This window comes from Eschscholzia californica, unplaced genomic scaffold, assembly GCF_041429995.1.
Source record: "Eschscholzia californica isolate CP2 unplaced genomic scaffold, dmEscCali1.0.p SCAF_2, whole genome shotgun sequence".
In the NCBI taxonomy this organism is placed as follows: domain Eukaryota; kingdom Viridiplantae; phylum Streptophyta; class Magnoliopsida; order Ranunculales; family Papaveraceae; genus Eschscholzia; species Eschscholzia californica.
Window position 1 is genome coordinate 52358732 of NW_028238309.1, and position 17261 is coordinate 52375992.

Genomic DNA, 17261 nt, shown 5'->3' on the forward strand with positions numbered 1-17261 from the left:
AGTCGAGATTATTTTATAGTTTAATTGTAATACTCGTTTATTTGAGTTAACTGTCTAAATAAAAGTTTTATGTTTTTCTTGTTGTAATTTAACTCGGAATCTATCGTATTCTACCTCAAATATTCCAAATGTACAAAGTCTAGATGAATTTTGTCTATTTGGTCGTCGCTTAGCTATTTTTCTTGTACTTTTATTTTGACTTTTTCGTTTAGACTTGCAACGGAGACCCATTATTTCTAAGGAGGAAAATAAAATGTAGACGAAACAAAGTTCAAGATGTTGCCTATAAAAGTGAGAGCTTTATCATATCACAATACTATTGTTACTAGGGATTGGGGAAGACACCCTTAAAACTTTGAGGCATGTTTAACACAACATCTCCATCCTCCCTTCCTCAAAGAAGCATGGGGTATGTATGTAGTGAGGTCCAACCTCGCATGAGAATGACTCCCCATTGCAGCTTTTGCAGGCCGGCCCATTAACCCTCCTATCCCAAGAAAAAGCTGAGTACACCTTGAAACATGAATCAACAACCTTCCATGTGATTTCTACAAACTAGTTTTTTTTTTGTTGAGAGTTCTACAAACTAGTTGACTACCTAATATTCAAGCTTTCATTTCTACTTAATAAGTAGATAGCTTGGGTGATCACCCTTTCTACAAGTATAATTTGATAATACGTATTGCTACTAAATATAGATAAGGTTTATATGAAAACATCATGAGGTTCAAACCCACAACCTTAGAGTTGTTAAATGGTTACAATTCTTGTAAATGATATCGTAGTAAATGGTTAGAATTCTTGAAAATGATATCGTAGTTTGATATTGTGAAAACGGCATTAGTACTTAATTAGGAAATGATCCATAAGACTCTGTGAAAATTAATAACAATAATCATAGAGAAGGAGGAGGAGAAACATTGTGGAGGCTATGAATCTCATTAATTAAACTAGGGTTACAACTTAACAAATATATACTAATGATAAAAGACTAAAAGGCCCTTAAAGGGCAAATTACTAAACAACCCCTAACTATTACATATATTATTCTAACACCCTCCCTCAAACTCACGATGCGATGTTGAAAAGTATCGAGGGTTTGCTAACTAAGCAACGAAAGCGTGGAACCGAGTGTGACTTGGTGAACAAGTCACTGCTAAACCAAATACTGCAAATTACTGCAAAACTGCTAAACCAAAATCCAATATCCGATACTGCCAACCAAAGTCCAATATTGCCCACCAAAATCCAATATCCGATACTGCCAACCAAAATCCAAAAACTCGATGTTGCCAACCAAAGTCCAATATCCAATACTGCAAACCAAAATCCAATACTGCAAAACTGCTAAACCAAAATCCGATACTACGAACCAAAATTCAATACTGCAATTTACTGCCAAACTGCAAACGGAGAAGATGCAATCGTTGGAGAGAAGAAGATGCAAATGCAATATTTCCCAAAGAAGAAGAAGATGCAAATGCAATATTGCCCAAAGGAGGAGGAAGAAGATGCAAATGTAATATTGCCCAAAGGATGAGGAAGAAGATGCAAATGCAATATTGCCCAAATGAGGAGGAAGAAGATGCAAATGCAATATTGCCCAAAGGAGGAGGAAGAAGATGCAAATGCAATATTGCCAACATTCAAATGCAATACGACCAACAAGTTCAATAACAAATCCAAAACCACTTTCACATTTTCAGTAACACCACCTCCTCCAAATTCTAAAACCACCTTATCTAAAACCACTCAAATCAAATCCCAACCAAAACTACCATTCAATTACTTCTTAAACCATTCACTTTCAATACCATCAACAATTTCAAACCGCCGAAACCACTCAATATTACCATTCAATACTATTTAATACCATTCAAAACTACCAATCAAATCAAAACAGGCATTCAAAACTAAACCACCTTCTTCTACCCCCAAAAATCAAAACAACACCAAACAAACTAGCTAAACAAATACGAAGAAGAAGTGGGAAGTAACAATACCAGATCTGGAATGCAAAAATAAATTTTTCTGCGGAAGCCATAGGGTCCAATGAAGAAAATGATTTTCCAGCTAGCACTCCAACCAAACAAGCCCATGTTCAAATACCACCCTTGTTCAAATACTGTTTCAAATACTGCCTCTTCTTCAGACCAAATTCACCAAAACCACCCTTGTTCAAATACTAGCTCTTCTCAAAACCAGATTTACCAAAACCACCCTTAAAATAGAAGTCTCTTAAACCAACCTTCAAACACCAATTCTTCAAAACAACCCAAGCAAATCCAAAATAACCCACGAATCCAACCACTATAAACCACCTTCTTCAATCTATCAAAAAACCGCCCAAGGAAATCACCCTTTTCAACTAAATCCTTCCTGATTTTCTCCTTGACTTCAAAAACCTCTCAAATTCTTTGCTAAAGTACACACCGAGCCAAACCACCTTTCAAATCCTAAATACAACTCCTCCAAACTACCCACCAAACCGGTCTACCAAAGAACCAACCGATCCAAAATCCAAAACCAGCAAAAACCATCCTGGTTTCTTAAATCAAAACCTAAATCAAACCACTTTCTTTTAAATCCCAAACCACATATACCAAACCACTTTTTAAACTCAAAACCACATTCTCTAAAACTAATTCAATACTACCTATTAAATCTCACCAAAATCAGCTTCTGATTTCCTAAACCACCACTTTTTGAATATACTCAAAACAGCCCCCTCTATCTCCACCAAAACCGCCACTTCTTCCACCAAATCCAGCCTAACCCATCAAACCAGCAAAAACTACCTCTCTTTCAACCACTAAACTGCCTCTTTTCCACTTTTTCAAACCTCGCCAAAATCGCCTAAATCAAACTCACTCTAAATCAAATCCTACCAAAAAACCACCTCCAAAAACTGATAATGCCAACCAAATCCAAATCACACTAACAAAATCAGAACTTTACCTTGCAAAAATCAAATCTACCACTGAATCATACTAATAAAACCGCTAATATTAAAGAAACCAAAACCACCTTCATCTTCTCACCTCTTCTAGCTCAAACCATAGGAAAATTTCATGAACCATGCTCTGATACCATGTGAAAATTAATAACAATAATCATAGAGAAGGAGGAGGAGGAGAAACATTGTGGAGGCTATGAATCTCATTAATTAAACTAGGGTTACAACTTAACAAATATATACTAATGATAAAAGACTAAAAGGCCCTTAAAGGGTAAATTACTAAACAACCCCTAACTATTACATATATTATTCTAACATACTCAACATATGAGGTCCCAATTACGTTAAGGCCTAAATAACCGTTTTAGCTGCTTCGGGTTGGGCTAGTTCTGCCCGAAGACAACGAACCCTAAAGACTATGAGGAGGCTAATCCTAAAAGACCATAAAAACTGCTTGTTTTATTTGTACCATAATTACAAACAAGGGTAACTACATCCCTAAATACAGAACACATGAACTCTTAAATTTCAAAGGGTGGACAAGGTTGGGCTATAAGTCTTTCCCAAAAAGAAAGAGTGTGTTATTGTGGATGATCTCAAGTTTTTTTTTTTTTGTGAAGGTAGAATTGTATTCAATAAAATACTGCCAAGTAAGCAATATTACAATACAAAAATGAAAGAGATTACAGAACCTCTCGGGAAATTTAGTCAGAACTCCTATAAATTGTATGTTCTGGTGAAAATGATCAGCAGCTAAGTTTTTTAATTTTCGGCACCTAGGTACTTTTTAATTAGTTTTGCGACACCTTGCAACAAAGTTTGCAACACCTTGCGATAACTTTGCAACACTTTTGCAACACATTGCAATAACTTTTCAAAAAATATTAAGGTTTTTAACAAAAAAAAATTTACAAATTTTAGACTTTTAAAGAAAAAATATATAACTATTCTTTTTTACTTAAAAAAGTTTAATATTAGATAGTCCCCCCAATACTGTTTGAATTTTGACTGAAATAAAAATTCATATTCTCCAAAGATCTTTCTTTATCTTCAAAGGGAGTATTATATTGTTACTTAACTCTGGTACCAAATACATGAAATGATTGCAAATGAGGTAGTGAATTCTAAAGTATGAAGCTTTCTTTTTCACCACCTTAAGATCACACTGTCATCAATAAAAGAGGCTTAGGATTCTCTTCCTGGTTTTTATTTTAATCATCACCAATGAAATGATGATTCTGTCTCATGTCTCTATATACTAATCCATCACCCTCTTCCCATGCGCCTTCTTCTTCTTTATAGGGCTTTTGCCTTTTGTCTACCTTCATCACCTCTCCCTTCTTCTTTCTCTTTTACCTATTACTCCCTTTTTCTTTCTCTTTTCTTTCTTAATACTTGTTAACATACTAACAATTTCCAAATCAAATATAATGTCCCAATACTATGCTTAAATATCAATCTTGAATAATGTCCCGACACAATTTTCATCCAGTATTGAAAATATGATTATTACGAATTAGTTGACGAGATTATAAGTTATTTATAAATTTTCCTATAATTATTTCTTTTTAATTATAATTTTCTGAATCTAATGTTGGGGCATTGGCGGATAAGTTTACAAAAAGAATTGATGAATCAAAAATAAAAGAAAAATGTAAATTGTCAAAATTAACTATTTAGTTTGGAGTTTTGCGCGATTCCGATATCGACAACTTAAAATACCTTTTCATCTTTTCTTTATTTTTGGTTGGATCAATTTCCTCCATAAATTTATTTGTTGAAAGAACATATGACCTATCTGTTGGGTGGTATTGGGTCTCTCTTACCCCAAAAACTAGTTCAAGAGGTAAGGCTTCTCTCAGACGTATTAACACACATCATGCCCCTTCCACAATCAATGTGGGATCCTCCTAACAATCTCCCTTCACACATTGGCTCTTAACTTCAATAGTTATTGGCGGAGACTTGTTATAGCGAGCTCTGAATTAATAAGTGTTCGGTGGTCTTGGGCCTTTCTTACCCGAAAAACTAGCTCAAGAGGTAAAACTTCTCCCGTACTTATTAATTCACCCCGTTTCACAACCAACGTGGGATTATCCCAACACTATCATGTATGACGATTCATGTGTTTGTATTTTTAGGACATGATAAAAAGACTATTACGTATTAGAGAAATGTAAACTTTGACATTGTTATCATATTTTTTTCATCGCCTAACGAACAAGGGTGCTATGTACACATACATTCTACCAACCGACAAGATTGACGGTTAGACAATCGCTTATCATCTCATCTCTAGCTGACTTTATAAAAAATCATCAGAGTCCAACCACAGAAGCGTGTTAGCAATTTTTCTTGTGAGAATATTAAGGCAGTCAATGAGGCACATACTATGAATGGGAACGACATGCCCGAACTCTTTGGTAGTTAGACCTGGCCGGTCTGTTATGGTAAGCCAGGGGGACCTAGTCCTAAGTCGTCTGGAGGGTGAGGTTCTGTGAAATGGAGTTTCTGGTCATTCGATCTCCCATCGCACTGTGGATTTCAAGATTCTAGCACTTCATACTTTATTAAGAGTACCATTGGCCCGAAATTGGGTCCGACCTCAGCCCGAAAATTGATGTGGTCGGCTCCCATTGGTTCTGGCATATGAGAGAAACGTATGGACCAATGGGATCCCACCACATCAGATTTGGGACAGAAGTCTGTCTCTCATTTTTGGGTCCCTTCTCTAGCTATTTGTACATAGTTCTCTCCAAAGGAATCCAAAACCCCCACATTTATTTTCTCCTTCCCATTGTCCAGTGTTATGTAACTTATGTTCCTGAATTGAGTGAGTGAGAGAAAGTAGAGAGTGTGAAAGATGAAGAGACGAGAAAACATTCTTTCACCATCTTCATCAGGTCGCCGTGAAACCCTAACACTAAACCACCAAACCACCTCCAAAAACGTTGGTTGCATGTCTCGTTTATTCCACATCCTTTCCAACTCTCATCACCCTCGACGACGTAAATTCCTTACTTCAGGTACTCTCTCTACTCTCTCTACTCTCTCTACTTTCTCTCTCTCTCTTCTATTAACCCACAATTAACAGTTTCTTGTTCTTAATTTCATGATCAGCAAAACCTATATCACAAACACCAGAAATCAAATCTGAGAAAACAACAAATACAATTCCTTCAGATTCAAAATTCAAGAATCCAATTATCATTCCATCGGAAATTCGAATATCGAAAAATTCCGCCAATGATTCACCGGAGGAAAATCTTCTTCAGAGGTCTCCAGCTTTAGTAGCTAGATTAATGGGATTAAATGACTTACCACAGGCGAGTCCTTCGCCCATTTCATCGTCTGAGAAACGAAGAAAGTTAATGTTAGCATTAGAGAAATGCAATGATGATCTTAAAGCTTTGAAGAACATTATTGAAGGAATGCGATCGACGACCAAGAACGATGATGATAAAAGTGGAGGAAGTTGTTTTGGTGATCAAGTTTTGATATCAGGTGAAATGGACGGTTCAGATTTGATGGTAGGAGAGAAAAGTTGGTCGGAGGATAGTAATAGGTGTGAACAGGAGCAGCCTAGTCCGGTTTCTGTTTTGGATCAGATCTCTACTTCTTCACCATCTCCTCCTTCTTCCAACAATAATGGAAATCACCACCGGTACCAGTACCAAATTGGTAATTCTCTCTCTCCTTCTCTTATTTGGTGCATTTTCTCTAATCTTGATTTAAGCCTAAAACCATCACAATTATGGCTTCTACCTTAAGTTTTTCCGTCGTCTTTTAAATCGGATTTTCTATACAGAACAGTCGAATCTGATTTGTCTGACATGTCGAAAAACAAACTCCATTCAAACAAGTCAAATAAGAGTCAGACAAAACCAAACATTTTAATATTTAATTTAAATCAATATGAATTTCGAATGGAATTTGTGACGGAACTTATAAAAAGAAAATACCTAGGTAGGACGACCCAAAAGACAAAAAAAAAAAAAAAAACTTGCTAACTTTATCTTTAATTTGCTTAATAGAAAAAGAAAATTCTACTTTTCTAACTACATATTTCAACAAGTTTGACCATAAAGTATAAGAGCAAATGATCAATTTGAGAAAAGTCGTAGAAACAAACTTTTTCTTAGAGGTATAGATTTTTTTTGTAGAAATAAATAATAATTAGAGCTTTTTATTTTTCGTTCAAAGACACCCCTACCACTTAATACTTCTTCTCCAAAACATGGACTTTATAAATAAGTACCCTTTTCATTGTTACAAGCTAGTGATCCACTAAATCCATAATCCATTTGGCATCAAAAGTTCACCTCTAGATTTGCTTTTAATGAGTATCTTCAATTCACCTCAGGCTAACCTTGTATCTGTTAGTTGGTTTTGGGGTCAAACCTTTAACCCAACTCTAATTTACTTAGTTGGGTTCGCGTTGAGGCGACTCGATTACCCAACCCACCCCAAGTTCCCTCAAGCATCATTTGCATTTTGCGACACGTTCATCAATGCCCTTTTTCTTGCTGGATGCAGGAGAGAAATACAAGAAACTAAGAGAAGAGGTTAACAACTTCTCTTTCTGCCAAAGAAACACATTTAGGGCATTCTCATCAAGACAATCTAGAAGCACAAGAGGAGGAAGAGTTCATGATCTTAATCATCTTTTGCTATATTTTAGCTCAACATCTTCAATGACTAACAAAGAAGTAAGAGTATCAACTATACCAATCGAGATCAATAACCAAACGAAGGTAGAGAGTGTAAATGAAGTGTGTTTAAATGCAGTTTCGGCTGAAAGGAGAGAAATAAAAAGACTAGGTTTGATATTAGAGGATTTCATATTTCAAGAGTTGATTGGAGAAATTGTAAGAGAGTTAAGATTGTCTTGTTATTATTATGTGTATTCATCAGTTTTCCGGTTTGAAGGATGTAAAAAAAGACTTCGGTTCTAACTTTTTAGATAAATTACTATGTTTCAGTTTACTAAGATTGTGTTTGATATCAGAGAAGGAAGTGAGGTGGAATTTAGGTTTTGTTTTTTATTTTATTTTGAAAATACATTAATCAGAGGGGTAGTAATGACATTTGTCTGAAAATAGGGGGCCATATTTGAATTTACGAAAAAAAGGGGACCATAAAGGAAGCTGGTCACAAAGTAGGGGGCCATATAGGAATTAACTCTATAATATTCCATTAAGAGTTTTTATTTACTCTTGATGTAGTCAAAATGACTTTTTTACTTTTATGTTAGCAAACTTAAATTTTTCATCTTTATGTTGTCTAAATTACATTTTTACCCTCATGTTTTCAAAATTATATTCTTACCCCTGTGTTATAAATTATTTAACCTTGTGTAACTTTGCTAATATAAAAAGGTAAAATTGTAATTTTAATGTAAAAGTGTAGACATGTCATTTTACAAGATAAAGGTAAGAATGACATTCAGACTGCATAAAGGTAAAAATGTCATTTTGACAACATAGAGGTAAAATGTCAATTTGATATTATAAAAGAGTAAAAATGTAATTTTGGTTATTTAAAAGCAAAATTTCATTTTGACAACTTTGTAAACATATCATTTGGTAAGAAGGACAAAAATGTCATTTACCCAATGTATAAGTAAAAGTTTATTTTGCTAAATTTTATGGGTAAAAATGTCATTTTGAACATATATAGAGATAAATATTAGGTTTCGAGTATCCGAATATATTAAAATATTTTTATTTTGATTTTTGGCTTTCTACAGAAACTAATTCCTAAGGGGAGCAAGGAATAAAAAGTGGATTATTTCATTGAAACAGATTCCCTAGGGAATTAAACCCATGGAATTATACTTCGTAGCAAACGGTGGAATACCTATTTCCATGAAAATTCTTTTATTTTCATGGAAATAAGAGATATCAAACACACCAAGTAAATACTAAAATTCATTTTGGATACTTGAAAACTTGGGTTGAAGACCGACGGTTTCTTTTGTTAGTCTATTTTCGTTAAAATATGTGGTTTCACACACTTACAATTGAATACAATTTACATTTCTTATTGTCATAAGCCCATAACTCATAAGAGCCAAAATCAGATATCTTAAGAAAATGTGATTATAATCCTAATTTGATACCAGAGTGTGGCGAATGTCAAAATCTCACTTATATAGCCTGTAGGACTTTTGCTATATCAAAAATAATTTATTCAGGTAAAGAAAATATGTATGTATTATGTATATATATATATTATGAATTTTTTTTTGATAAGAAATAAGCAATGTAGACATTAGACTAGTCAAGATTCCTAGTGAAATTAACTTTCTCAAAAGAAAGAAATTCATGTGGAATTGCTTAATTAAGTGATTAAAGACGAATTAGAATTTTTCGACCATCTTGATTTGGAATATTGCACTATTGAGAGATGCTACATGTACAAGCATATGCTTAGAATTTATGGGCATTATTTTCCACCTATGTTACATATCTTGTCTCCACCAACACCACGTTTTCCATAAAAAACCATCCTCCTAAGCTAATTCCAATTTTCTTACCCAACAAACTCAAAATTTTGATAATTTATATAATTATATTGTCCAATCACACTATTTTCAACATATTAGAGCATCTTCAATGGTACACTCTAACAAACACTCTAAAAGTCTAGTTGTCAAGTGTCAATACAGAGATACTATAAATTTTTTTGTTTTTAATAGATATCCCTAAAATCTCTCTACTTAATACACATGTCACTCTTAAATTAATAAGGAAGAAGTAGTTGAAAAGAAGATGTTTCCATTGGTTTAAACTTTAAAGTGACACTTAGAGAGTCTCAAAGAGACACTCTAGTTTTAGAGTTTCTCTCTCTAGACACTCTATAATAAATGTGTAATAGAGTATCCAACAAAGTGTCTCATTGGAGATGGTTTTTTAACAAAAACTCAAAAAAGTCATACATGACGCTCTAAGTGTTAGAGATTGAGTGTCCCATTGGAGATGCTCTTAGAACTTACAATCTTAAAGAAGTAAGACTGAGACTCCATTTCAGTTTGAAATTTTTTTTCTTTCCACAACCTTGTGTACCATTACTAAGTACTAACAACTTAATGGGGCAAAGTTTTAAAGTGTCACATAATATTCTTAATTTTTTTATTAAGAATCTATCTCTAAATGGAAAGTTTTATCTGAACTTGATAATTTATATTGTCCAAGCACAGTATTAGTGTTTACTATCTTAAAGAAGTAAGACCGAGACTCCATTTGCGTTTGAAATTTTTTCTTTCCGCAACCTTGTGTAGCATAACTAACAACTTAATGGGGCAAAGTTTTAAAGTGTCACATAATATTCTTAAATTTTTCATTAAGAATCTATCTAAAAATGGAAAGTTTTATCTGAACTTCTATGACGACACATAGGTATTTGATACAGAAATCCTTGAGAGGAATCGTAATCATCATTTTACGTTGAAAAAAATGTTCTATTAAACAAATTTTATGACAGGCAGAACTTCATTCCCCAATTTACATCAGATATGCTTACGAAAAATCATATGATGTAGCTATTCAGTTTCTTAACTCTAAATTAATTTTTTTTTTAAAAGTTGATATTTTTCTTAACTACAAATTAATTTTTTTTTTAAAAAGTTGATATTTAGGACAATTAGAGTATTTCTTAATTTTATATTGAAGATGTTGTAATAAGTAAGTTTTGTGTCTGGTGTTGTTCGCTAGTATACAAATGAAAAATAATCGATAAAATTATTCTTTCTATAATTATAGAGATAGACTTAACATTTTTTTCTATATAAATAATGACAAACAATATTTTTTATGTATTATAAAAACACTGAGTGGGAATAAAGCCTCATTTTTTTCTCTCTAGATATTCGTCTCTGATCACTTTCAGTGGCGGACCCAGGATATTTTCTTTCTGGGGGCACTTTTAGTTAGAACAAAAATCGTCCAAATTTTTAATGTGATGTGAAAGCGAGTAATTTCTGTACATTGTCGTTACATTCGACTTCAATTCAACCACTATTGTCTTGTGAGTTATTTTGACTGAAATCAATATAAGCAAGTAAACTTATACACATTCGAATTGTATATGAAGAAGTTAAGGAACGAGGGTGGAGAAACTCATTTTGAAAAAATAGTCAGAAAATAACACACACACACACACACACACATATATATATAAATGTATAAGAAAATTAAATATTTAGAAAGTGTAAGAATGATATAGAGAAAAATATCTATCTCTCTAACAATGTTAATGGGAGTCATTGAATTTACAATGAAAAAAGACTAAAAAGTGAACTGATCTGTAAATAGGGGGTCAAAATAAAGAAATATAGGGCTAAAAGTACAACTAATTACAAACTAGGGGGCATATCAGAATTTAATCAATTGGAAAATTAAAATAAAAAGGGGAGGCTTGAGGGATTCGAACCTGGGTGAACCAGGCGGATAGCTTAGGGTACAACCAACGAACTGACTACACTCTAATGACAAAAAACTGGAGTGTTTTCTATTTATAAACTCTATAGGGATCAGCCCTCAACCCTAAACCATTGGACCGTGGGGGCACGTGCCCCCACGGGTCCCTACGTGGGTCCGCCCCTGATCACTTTATCTCTTTAGAGATTCTACATCCTTTTTTATGATCTAACTTTAAATTCTTTAGTTACTTCCCGTTTTCAATCTCATTCTCTTTACAGATTTGGAAGGGTTACATATCTGGAGAATTCCAGAAGAAAGACCAAGAAGCAGAAAAAGAAACGAGTATGAATTAATTCTAGGATGAAGGTAATTGAGGAAACAAAAAAGTTAGATGTTAAAACAACTGATGGTCTTACAAAAAAAGAGTCAATTTTGAATTTATGAAAATAGAAGGTCAAAAAGAAGTCGGGATCACAACGAGAGGGCCAAAATGGAGTAACTCGAAAGAATAAATATCCACCCACTGCCCCTCCGAGATTCCCCTGTTGGCCCTGTTTTAATGAAACCAACATTACAAACTGTAAAGCCAATGAAAAGAGAACACGTGTTAAACTTAACATTCTTTAGTGTGCTACTTCCTACAGGATCGTCCCCTCAACGAAGAGGGAAAGTTATGGCCACGATGATAAAAGAATCTCTTTATTATCTATTTTAAAGTTTGGGAATATATTACCACCCCTCCCACCACCTATTATTTCTTTTTCACCCAATTTACATTCGTACCCCTATTTTTTTTTGTGCTAATTTCACTCTCAAGTCTCAATTGTGCTTTTCAACAAAAAAAAAAAAAAAAAGTCTCAATTGTGCTCTTAACAATTTCATCAAAAAAAAAAATTTGTGCTCTTAACAAAAAAAAATCTCATATGATGAATTCAATTGGTACGTGACTTCAAAGTTAAAACTTAAAAGGAACATAGACATATATGATTATATCCTTCTTACAACTTTTATAGTAAATATTAAAATTCTACTTAAGGAAGTTTTGAAATAAATTGATTCTCCAAAGGAAGTTATTTTTTGTTGCAGATATTATGGAGGAAGCTAATTGGTCATTTCTATCTGTATTGGTAAGATTAGTAGTTGGTAGCACTCGGAGGTTTATAGATTTTATTTTGTTAAATGTCTTGTCTCTCCTGTTAAGTGTAGAATAAAAAAGTAGAGAGAATTCGGAGTTGCTCTTTTCTAGTCGAGGTTGTGATGGCATGGAGAAAGATTTCGAAAAAGTTATTTTCGAGTTTACCTCTGGTAACGCGAAATTGTCGTAGTGATCATCAATAATCTGTTTAATCATCCGCCCCTCGCATATCTCTTTAACTGCTTTCTCAGATTGACTCTTATTTTCATTTTCCGGTTTTCGCTCACACTGGGATGAGTACTAAAGATATCTTTCATGATATCCAGAGTAGTCCCCCTCTTTTGTGCTACCTCCGACGACATTCTCGACGACCCAATGTCAGGGGCAAGGCTGCTCCGGATTGGTCTGCCAGCGGTATGAGCATCAACATAAATTAGGCAGGAAACTCCCTAAGGTCCACTCTTTCCCCTGCTCGGGACCGACACACAAACCTTGAACTGTCCTGAAAAGAGCAGTGGGTTATTCCATATTTATTAAAACTAAGCGTAAACATTCCACCGATATGATGACGGGGACAACTACTCACAACCTCAGCAAGAGCATTACGAAAGAGCAATACGAAGTACTATTCCTACATGTTTCATTAGTAACATCTCATTGATACTTCCTATGGGTAACTATGTATCTTCCTTGCGATTAATGTTTTTCTATTTAACCAAAAATCATATGGGAACTTGTTACGAGTGGACTCGTTGGATCTCAATAGAGCACCTTGTTATCACTTTTTAACCTAAGTTTAGCCATCCCCAACATGGTTGTATATAGGAAAATGGAATAGTCCACTATCTTTTGGTGTAACGGTTTGACCCCCCTTTTAAACTCATGAGGTCGTGAGATCGTTTCGGTGGAAGTAGTTGACCATCAAGTTTTATTCCATGAAATTTAGGCAAGACTTCTTTCATATTGTCAGATTTTAGACATCTTTATTTATAATTTAAATTAAGCGGTTATCGTGCTCATCACATCTTCATGATGTATCAATGTCATGTAACAACTAACGTAGATAGTAAAAAAACAAAACAAATTGGAATAAATATACGAGGGGTACTTGGGTAGTTTCGAGAAAAAGCAATTTCTCCCGCGGGGCCGAGTATGAGATGCCCTTTGTGTCTTCCCTCGTATAAAACCCTAACTGCCCGGCGAAGAGACAACGAAAGATCGATTTTCCAGAGTTTCTCCTATTCCACCTTCAGATCTCTCTCTCTCCTTCTCTTTCTCTCTCTAAGATCTCTTCTGAGGAAGAATGGCGGATCAACTCACAGACGATCAGATCTCTGAATTCAAGGAAGCCTTCAGCTTATTCGACAAGGATGGAGATGGTAAGATCATTCTTCAATCTTCAATCAATTTACTATTTTTATTCTCTTTTAATTCATTCAATTCTGTTCTAATCTAGCAACATTTTCATTTCGTTTTACCTTATTTGATCAGATCTAGCTGTTGATTTCATTACTTTTATGTTTCGTTTACCTGTTTATGATCGCGATCGTTTCTTCTTTTTGCTGCTTTGTTGTGATCGAAGCTTTCTATTAACAGATCAGATCATATTTTCACTTTTCAATGTTTGTTCTGTTTAATCTGATTGTTGTTGGCTCATTTTTGCATGTCTAGATTTATATATAATGTTGATTATGACTTAAATCTTTAGTAGTCTTATTTGGTTTTTGTGCTTGTGGAATTATAAGGAAAGAAGAAATCTCAAAGGGTTGAAACAAATATTCGATTTGTTTTACCAAGGGATTTATTGATGTTTAAGCATGATTATCTAAGTCGTGTGAAAGATACGATCCGAATCAAATTCAAACCCAGCCATTAAAACTACGAAAATTATCCTTTCTAAGCGAGCCATTAAAACTACGAAAATGATCCTTTCTAAGCAAGCCATTAAAACTACAAAACTGATCTTCTGGCGCGGAGTCCCGGCTGGGTAAGTGGACGGACATGATTTGGAAAGAGAAAATGGTCGTATTTTCTCTTTCTCTTTCCAAATCCTGTTCGTCCGCTTACTCTGGCCTGGATTCTACGTGTAGGGTGTATCACCATATTTAGAACTACGATATGTCTGTTGATTAACCAAAAGGTAGCACCAAACATTGATAGCCTCTTCCATTGATTATTGATGAAAATTTCCATAAATGTTTCAAAGATTGCAAACTTAACGAGTCATCTGTTAATTGAGTCATTCCTTTATTGAAAGGGCAAAAGATCTTGGCCGATTGTTGATTAGTCAGGATGAACATATCTCAAACCCACTCAAAATGGGTTTTGCATTTTAAATGCATAAGACGATTTTCTTATGAATAATACTTCATGTTTCATCTTTGTTGTCTCCTGAGCTTCCTTCTGTTTGATTGATATGTATAAAATGAAGTAGTTATATAGGGAGTTAGTATCCAGCTTTCTGAATTGAATATATTGTTTATGTAGGTAGCATTACAACCAAGGAGCTGGGGACTGTGATGCGTTCTCTAGGGCAGAACCCAACAGAGGCAGAGCTACAGGACATGATCAACGAGGTGGATGCGGATGGAAACGGGACAATTGATTTCCCAGAGTTTCTGAATCTGATGGCTAGGAAGATGAAGGACACTGACTCTGAGGAAGAACTCAAGGAAGCTTTCCGTGTGTTTGACAAGGATCAGAATGGTTTCATTTCTGCAGCTGAGTTACGTCATGTCATGACCAACCTCGGCGAGAAGCTGACTGACGAGGAAGTTGATGAAATGATCCGTGAAGCTGATGTTGATGGAGATGGACAAATCAACTACGAGGAGTTCGTCAAAGTCATGATGGCCAAGTGAGGATCACTCCACTTCCTCTCTCTCTCTCTCTATCTCTCCCCCGCTCTCTCTCTTCCCCCGCTCTCTTAAAAAATAGAAAACAAAAAAAACTGAAGCGACCTACTGGACAGATAAGAGATTCCGACGAGAAATTTTACCTTTTCCTCTAGGAATTTATTCTTGGTTGACTTGGTAGATGTCTTGGATCGGTCTCATTTGTCGAGTGGGTTTATCCAAGTTATCTCCCTGTTCATCCTGTTTGTTTGTGTAATTGCGATTTGGTCTGTCTCTCTTTGTTGGTTTTGCCCTGCTTGTAGTAATCTTGAATTTTAGACTGGCTGCGCCTCAAATTTGTCGTTCGAAATGTGACTCTGAGACATTGTCTTCTCTTTGTGTTGATCGGCTAAATTGATTGAATCTTTATTATTGCTATTATCTTTTCTTGTACAATTTTTATCGTGGCTCCTCAGTTTTGATCTTGGAAAATCAATATTCTCCTCTGATCTTTGTCATTGTGAGTGGGTCGATTTGAGTTTTTTGAAGAAACATTTGCTTGTTTTAGCTTTGAAATAGCTTTAATTGTGTAGTATGTAAATGTATTAGAGAACACGTCAACTGCTGAAGGAAGGTAGGGAGAAGAAAGGACTAAAGTACTAATTGTCATGTATCATTTCGCTTTGGCAAGAGTTGATCGATTATGAAATGGTTTTGCTCAACCGGGTTTGCGAGGAAGATCTATGTCTCCATGATTGGCCACTCTCTGAACTCGTTTCAACTCTCTCCCTCTTTTAATCAGTACACATCTCTCTGCCTCGCTTCTGCGCTAAGTGCCAACTTTTGACAAGGTTAGGTTTAGTGAGACTACTTCAAGAAATTGATTGGGGCAAGTGTTCAAAGAGGATTTAAGGATAGTCTGAGTGTGCTTTGCAACTCTTATCGGGTGAGTGAGAGCCCTTCACTAGGCACCATCGGATCACTAAGGCCCACATTCGTCTTTGCTTGAGGGGTGAGTCTTGCACTCAAGCTCCCTTTCGGCTTTGCACTCGAGGATCACTGTCTGTCCCGAGGAAACCTTTGCATGCCTCGATTACTTTCGTGTGCTCGAGGATTTGAGGATCACTCACCGTCCAGCCCAAGGAAACCTTCGCACGCCTTGATTACTTTTTGGGAGGCCTAGCTTCAATAACAATGGTCTACATGAACTATTACTTGGCTTGTAAAAACTATCTATCTACACGAGACTGTCCCTTTGTCCGTGGAGCGTGGGTAAGCAACCATAGCAAATTGAATAGCTTGACAATATTTCCTATGACTCGCAACTTTCTTTCTAAGCTTTTACTGTACGTAACTTTTCGTGAAGAGCTTGCTTGCAATCAACTAGGCGTTCAATCATGTAACAAGATTTGTTTAATTTGATAATATGCAGAAGACGAGGAGACAGAAGGAGCTCGTCATCGGTAAGCAAGAGGAAAGATACATATACTACATACAATAGTAGCAACAGGAGAGAGCGGATACGTTCTCGCTGTGTCGTCCTCTAATTAACAATGTTGGAACTTTGAGTTGGAAGAGGTTTATTGTGAGTTTATCATCACTTGTACTAAAGAAAAGAAAAGTTTAACCTATCTCCCAACTAAGAAATAAAAAACTATCTACAGATTAAGCTACTTTGAGTTTCTAGTGACAACTTTATCCTACTTTGTGCCAAAGTTCTTAAAGAAACCCTTAGAGATCTCCAATGCAAGACTCAAGAAGAACTCTAAAAATCCTATGTGTCAAGTGTGAAAAATGGATCTCTAAATGGTCTCTTTCCTATTTGGCCATTTAGAGACATTCTATTTCAAAACCATCTCCAATGCAACACTCAAGAGAAACTCTAAAAACCTATATTTTAGTTTAAAACT

General features: G+C 35.1%; 2 protein-coding genes across 3 annotated transcripts; both read left to right on the top strand.

Moving 5' to 3' along the window:
* Positions 1 to 5554: 5554 nt before the first annotated feature.
* On the top strand, positions 5555 to 7949 carry LOC147558898 (uncharacterized). Its single transcript, XM_086660653.1, has 3 exons — positions 5555 to 5985; positions 6080 to 6640; positions 7496 to 7949. Exons 1-3 carry the CDS (start codon positions 5823 to 5825, stop codon positions 7912 to 7914), a joined length of 1143 nt encoding a protein of 380 aa, XP_086516779.1. The 5' UTR covers positions 5555 to 5822; the 3' UTR covers positions 7915 to 7949.
* A 5644-nt stretch (positions 7950 to 13593) lies between these two features.
* On the top strand, positions 13594 to 17024 carry LOC147558899 (calmodulin-7-like). 2 transcript variants are annotated; one of them, XM_086660655.1, is made up of 3 exons: positions 13638 to 13896; positions 15005 to 15374; positions 16784 to 17024. In XM_086660655.1, the coding sequence occupies exons 1-3, from the start codon at positions 13821 to 13823 to the stop codon at positions 16896 to 16898; spliced, it is 561 nt and encodes a 186-aa protein (XP_086516781.1). In that variant the 5' UTR covers positions 13638 to 13820; the 3' UTR covers positions 16899 to 17024. The 2 variants fall into 2 exon arrangements, with proteins under 2 accessions (XP_086516782.1, XP_086516781.1); XM_086660656.1 differs by lacking the exon at positions 16784 to 17024 and having other exon boundaries at positions 13594 to 13896; positions 15005 to 15792.
* The last annotated feature ends 237 nt before the right edge of the window (positions 17025 to 17261 follow it).

Bases quoted from the DNA above. Each gene is read 5' to 3' on its own strand.
- LOC147558898 (XM_086660653.1), top strand. From the start codon at position 5,823: ATGAAGAGACGAGAAAACATTCTTTCACCATCTTCATCAGGTCGCCGT. The intron at 5,986-6,079 runs GTACTCTCTCTA...TTTCATGATCAG, and splicing joins ACGTAAATTCCTTACTTCAG to CAAAACCTATATCACAAACA. The intron at 6,641-7,495 runs GTAATTCTCTCT...TGCTGGATGCAG, and splicing joins CCGGTACCAGTACCAAATTG to GAGAGAAATACAAGAAACTA.
- LOC147558899 (XM_086660655.1), top strand. From the start codon at position 13,821: ATGGCGGATCAACTCACAGACGATCAGATCTCTGAATTCAAGGAAGCC. The intron at 13,897-15,004 runs GTAAGATCATTC...TTGTTTATGTAG, and splicing joins ATTCGACAAGGATGGAGATG to GTAGCATTACAACCAAGGAG. The intron at 15,375-16,783 runs GTGAGGATCACT...GATAATATGCAG, and splicing joins GTCAAAGTCATGATGGCCAA to AAGACGAGGAGACAGAAGGA.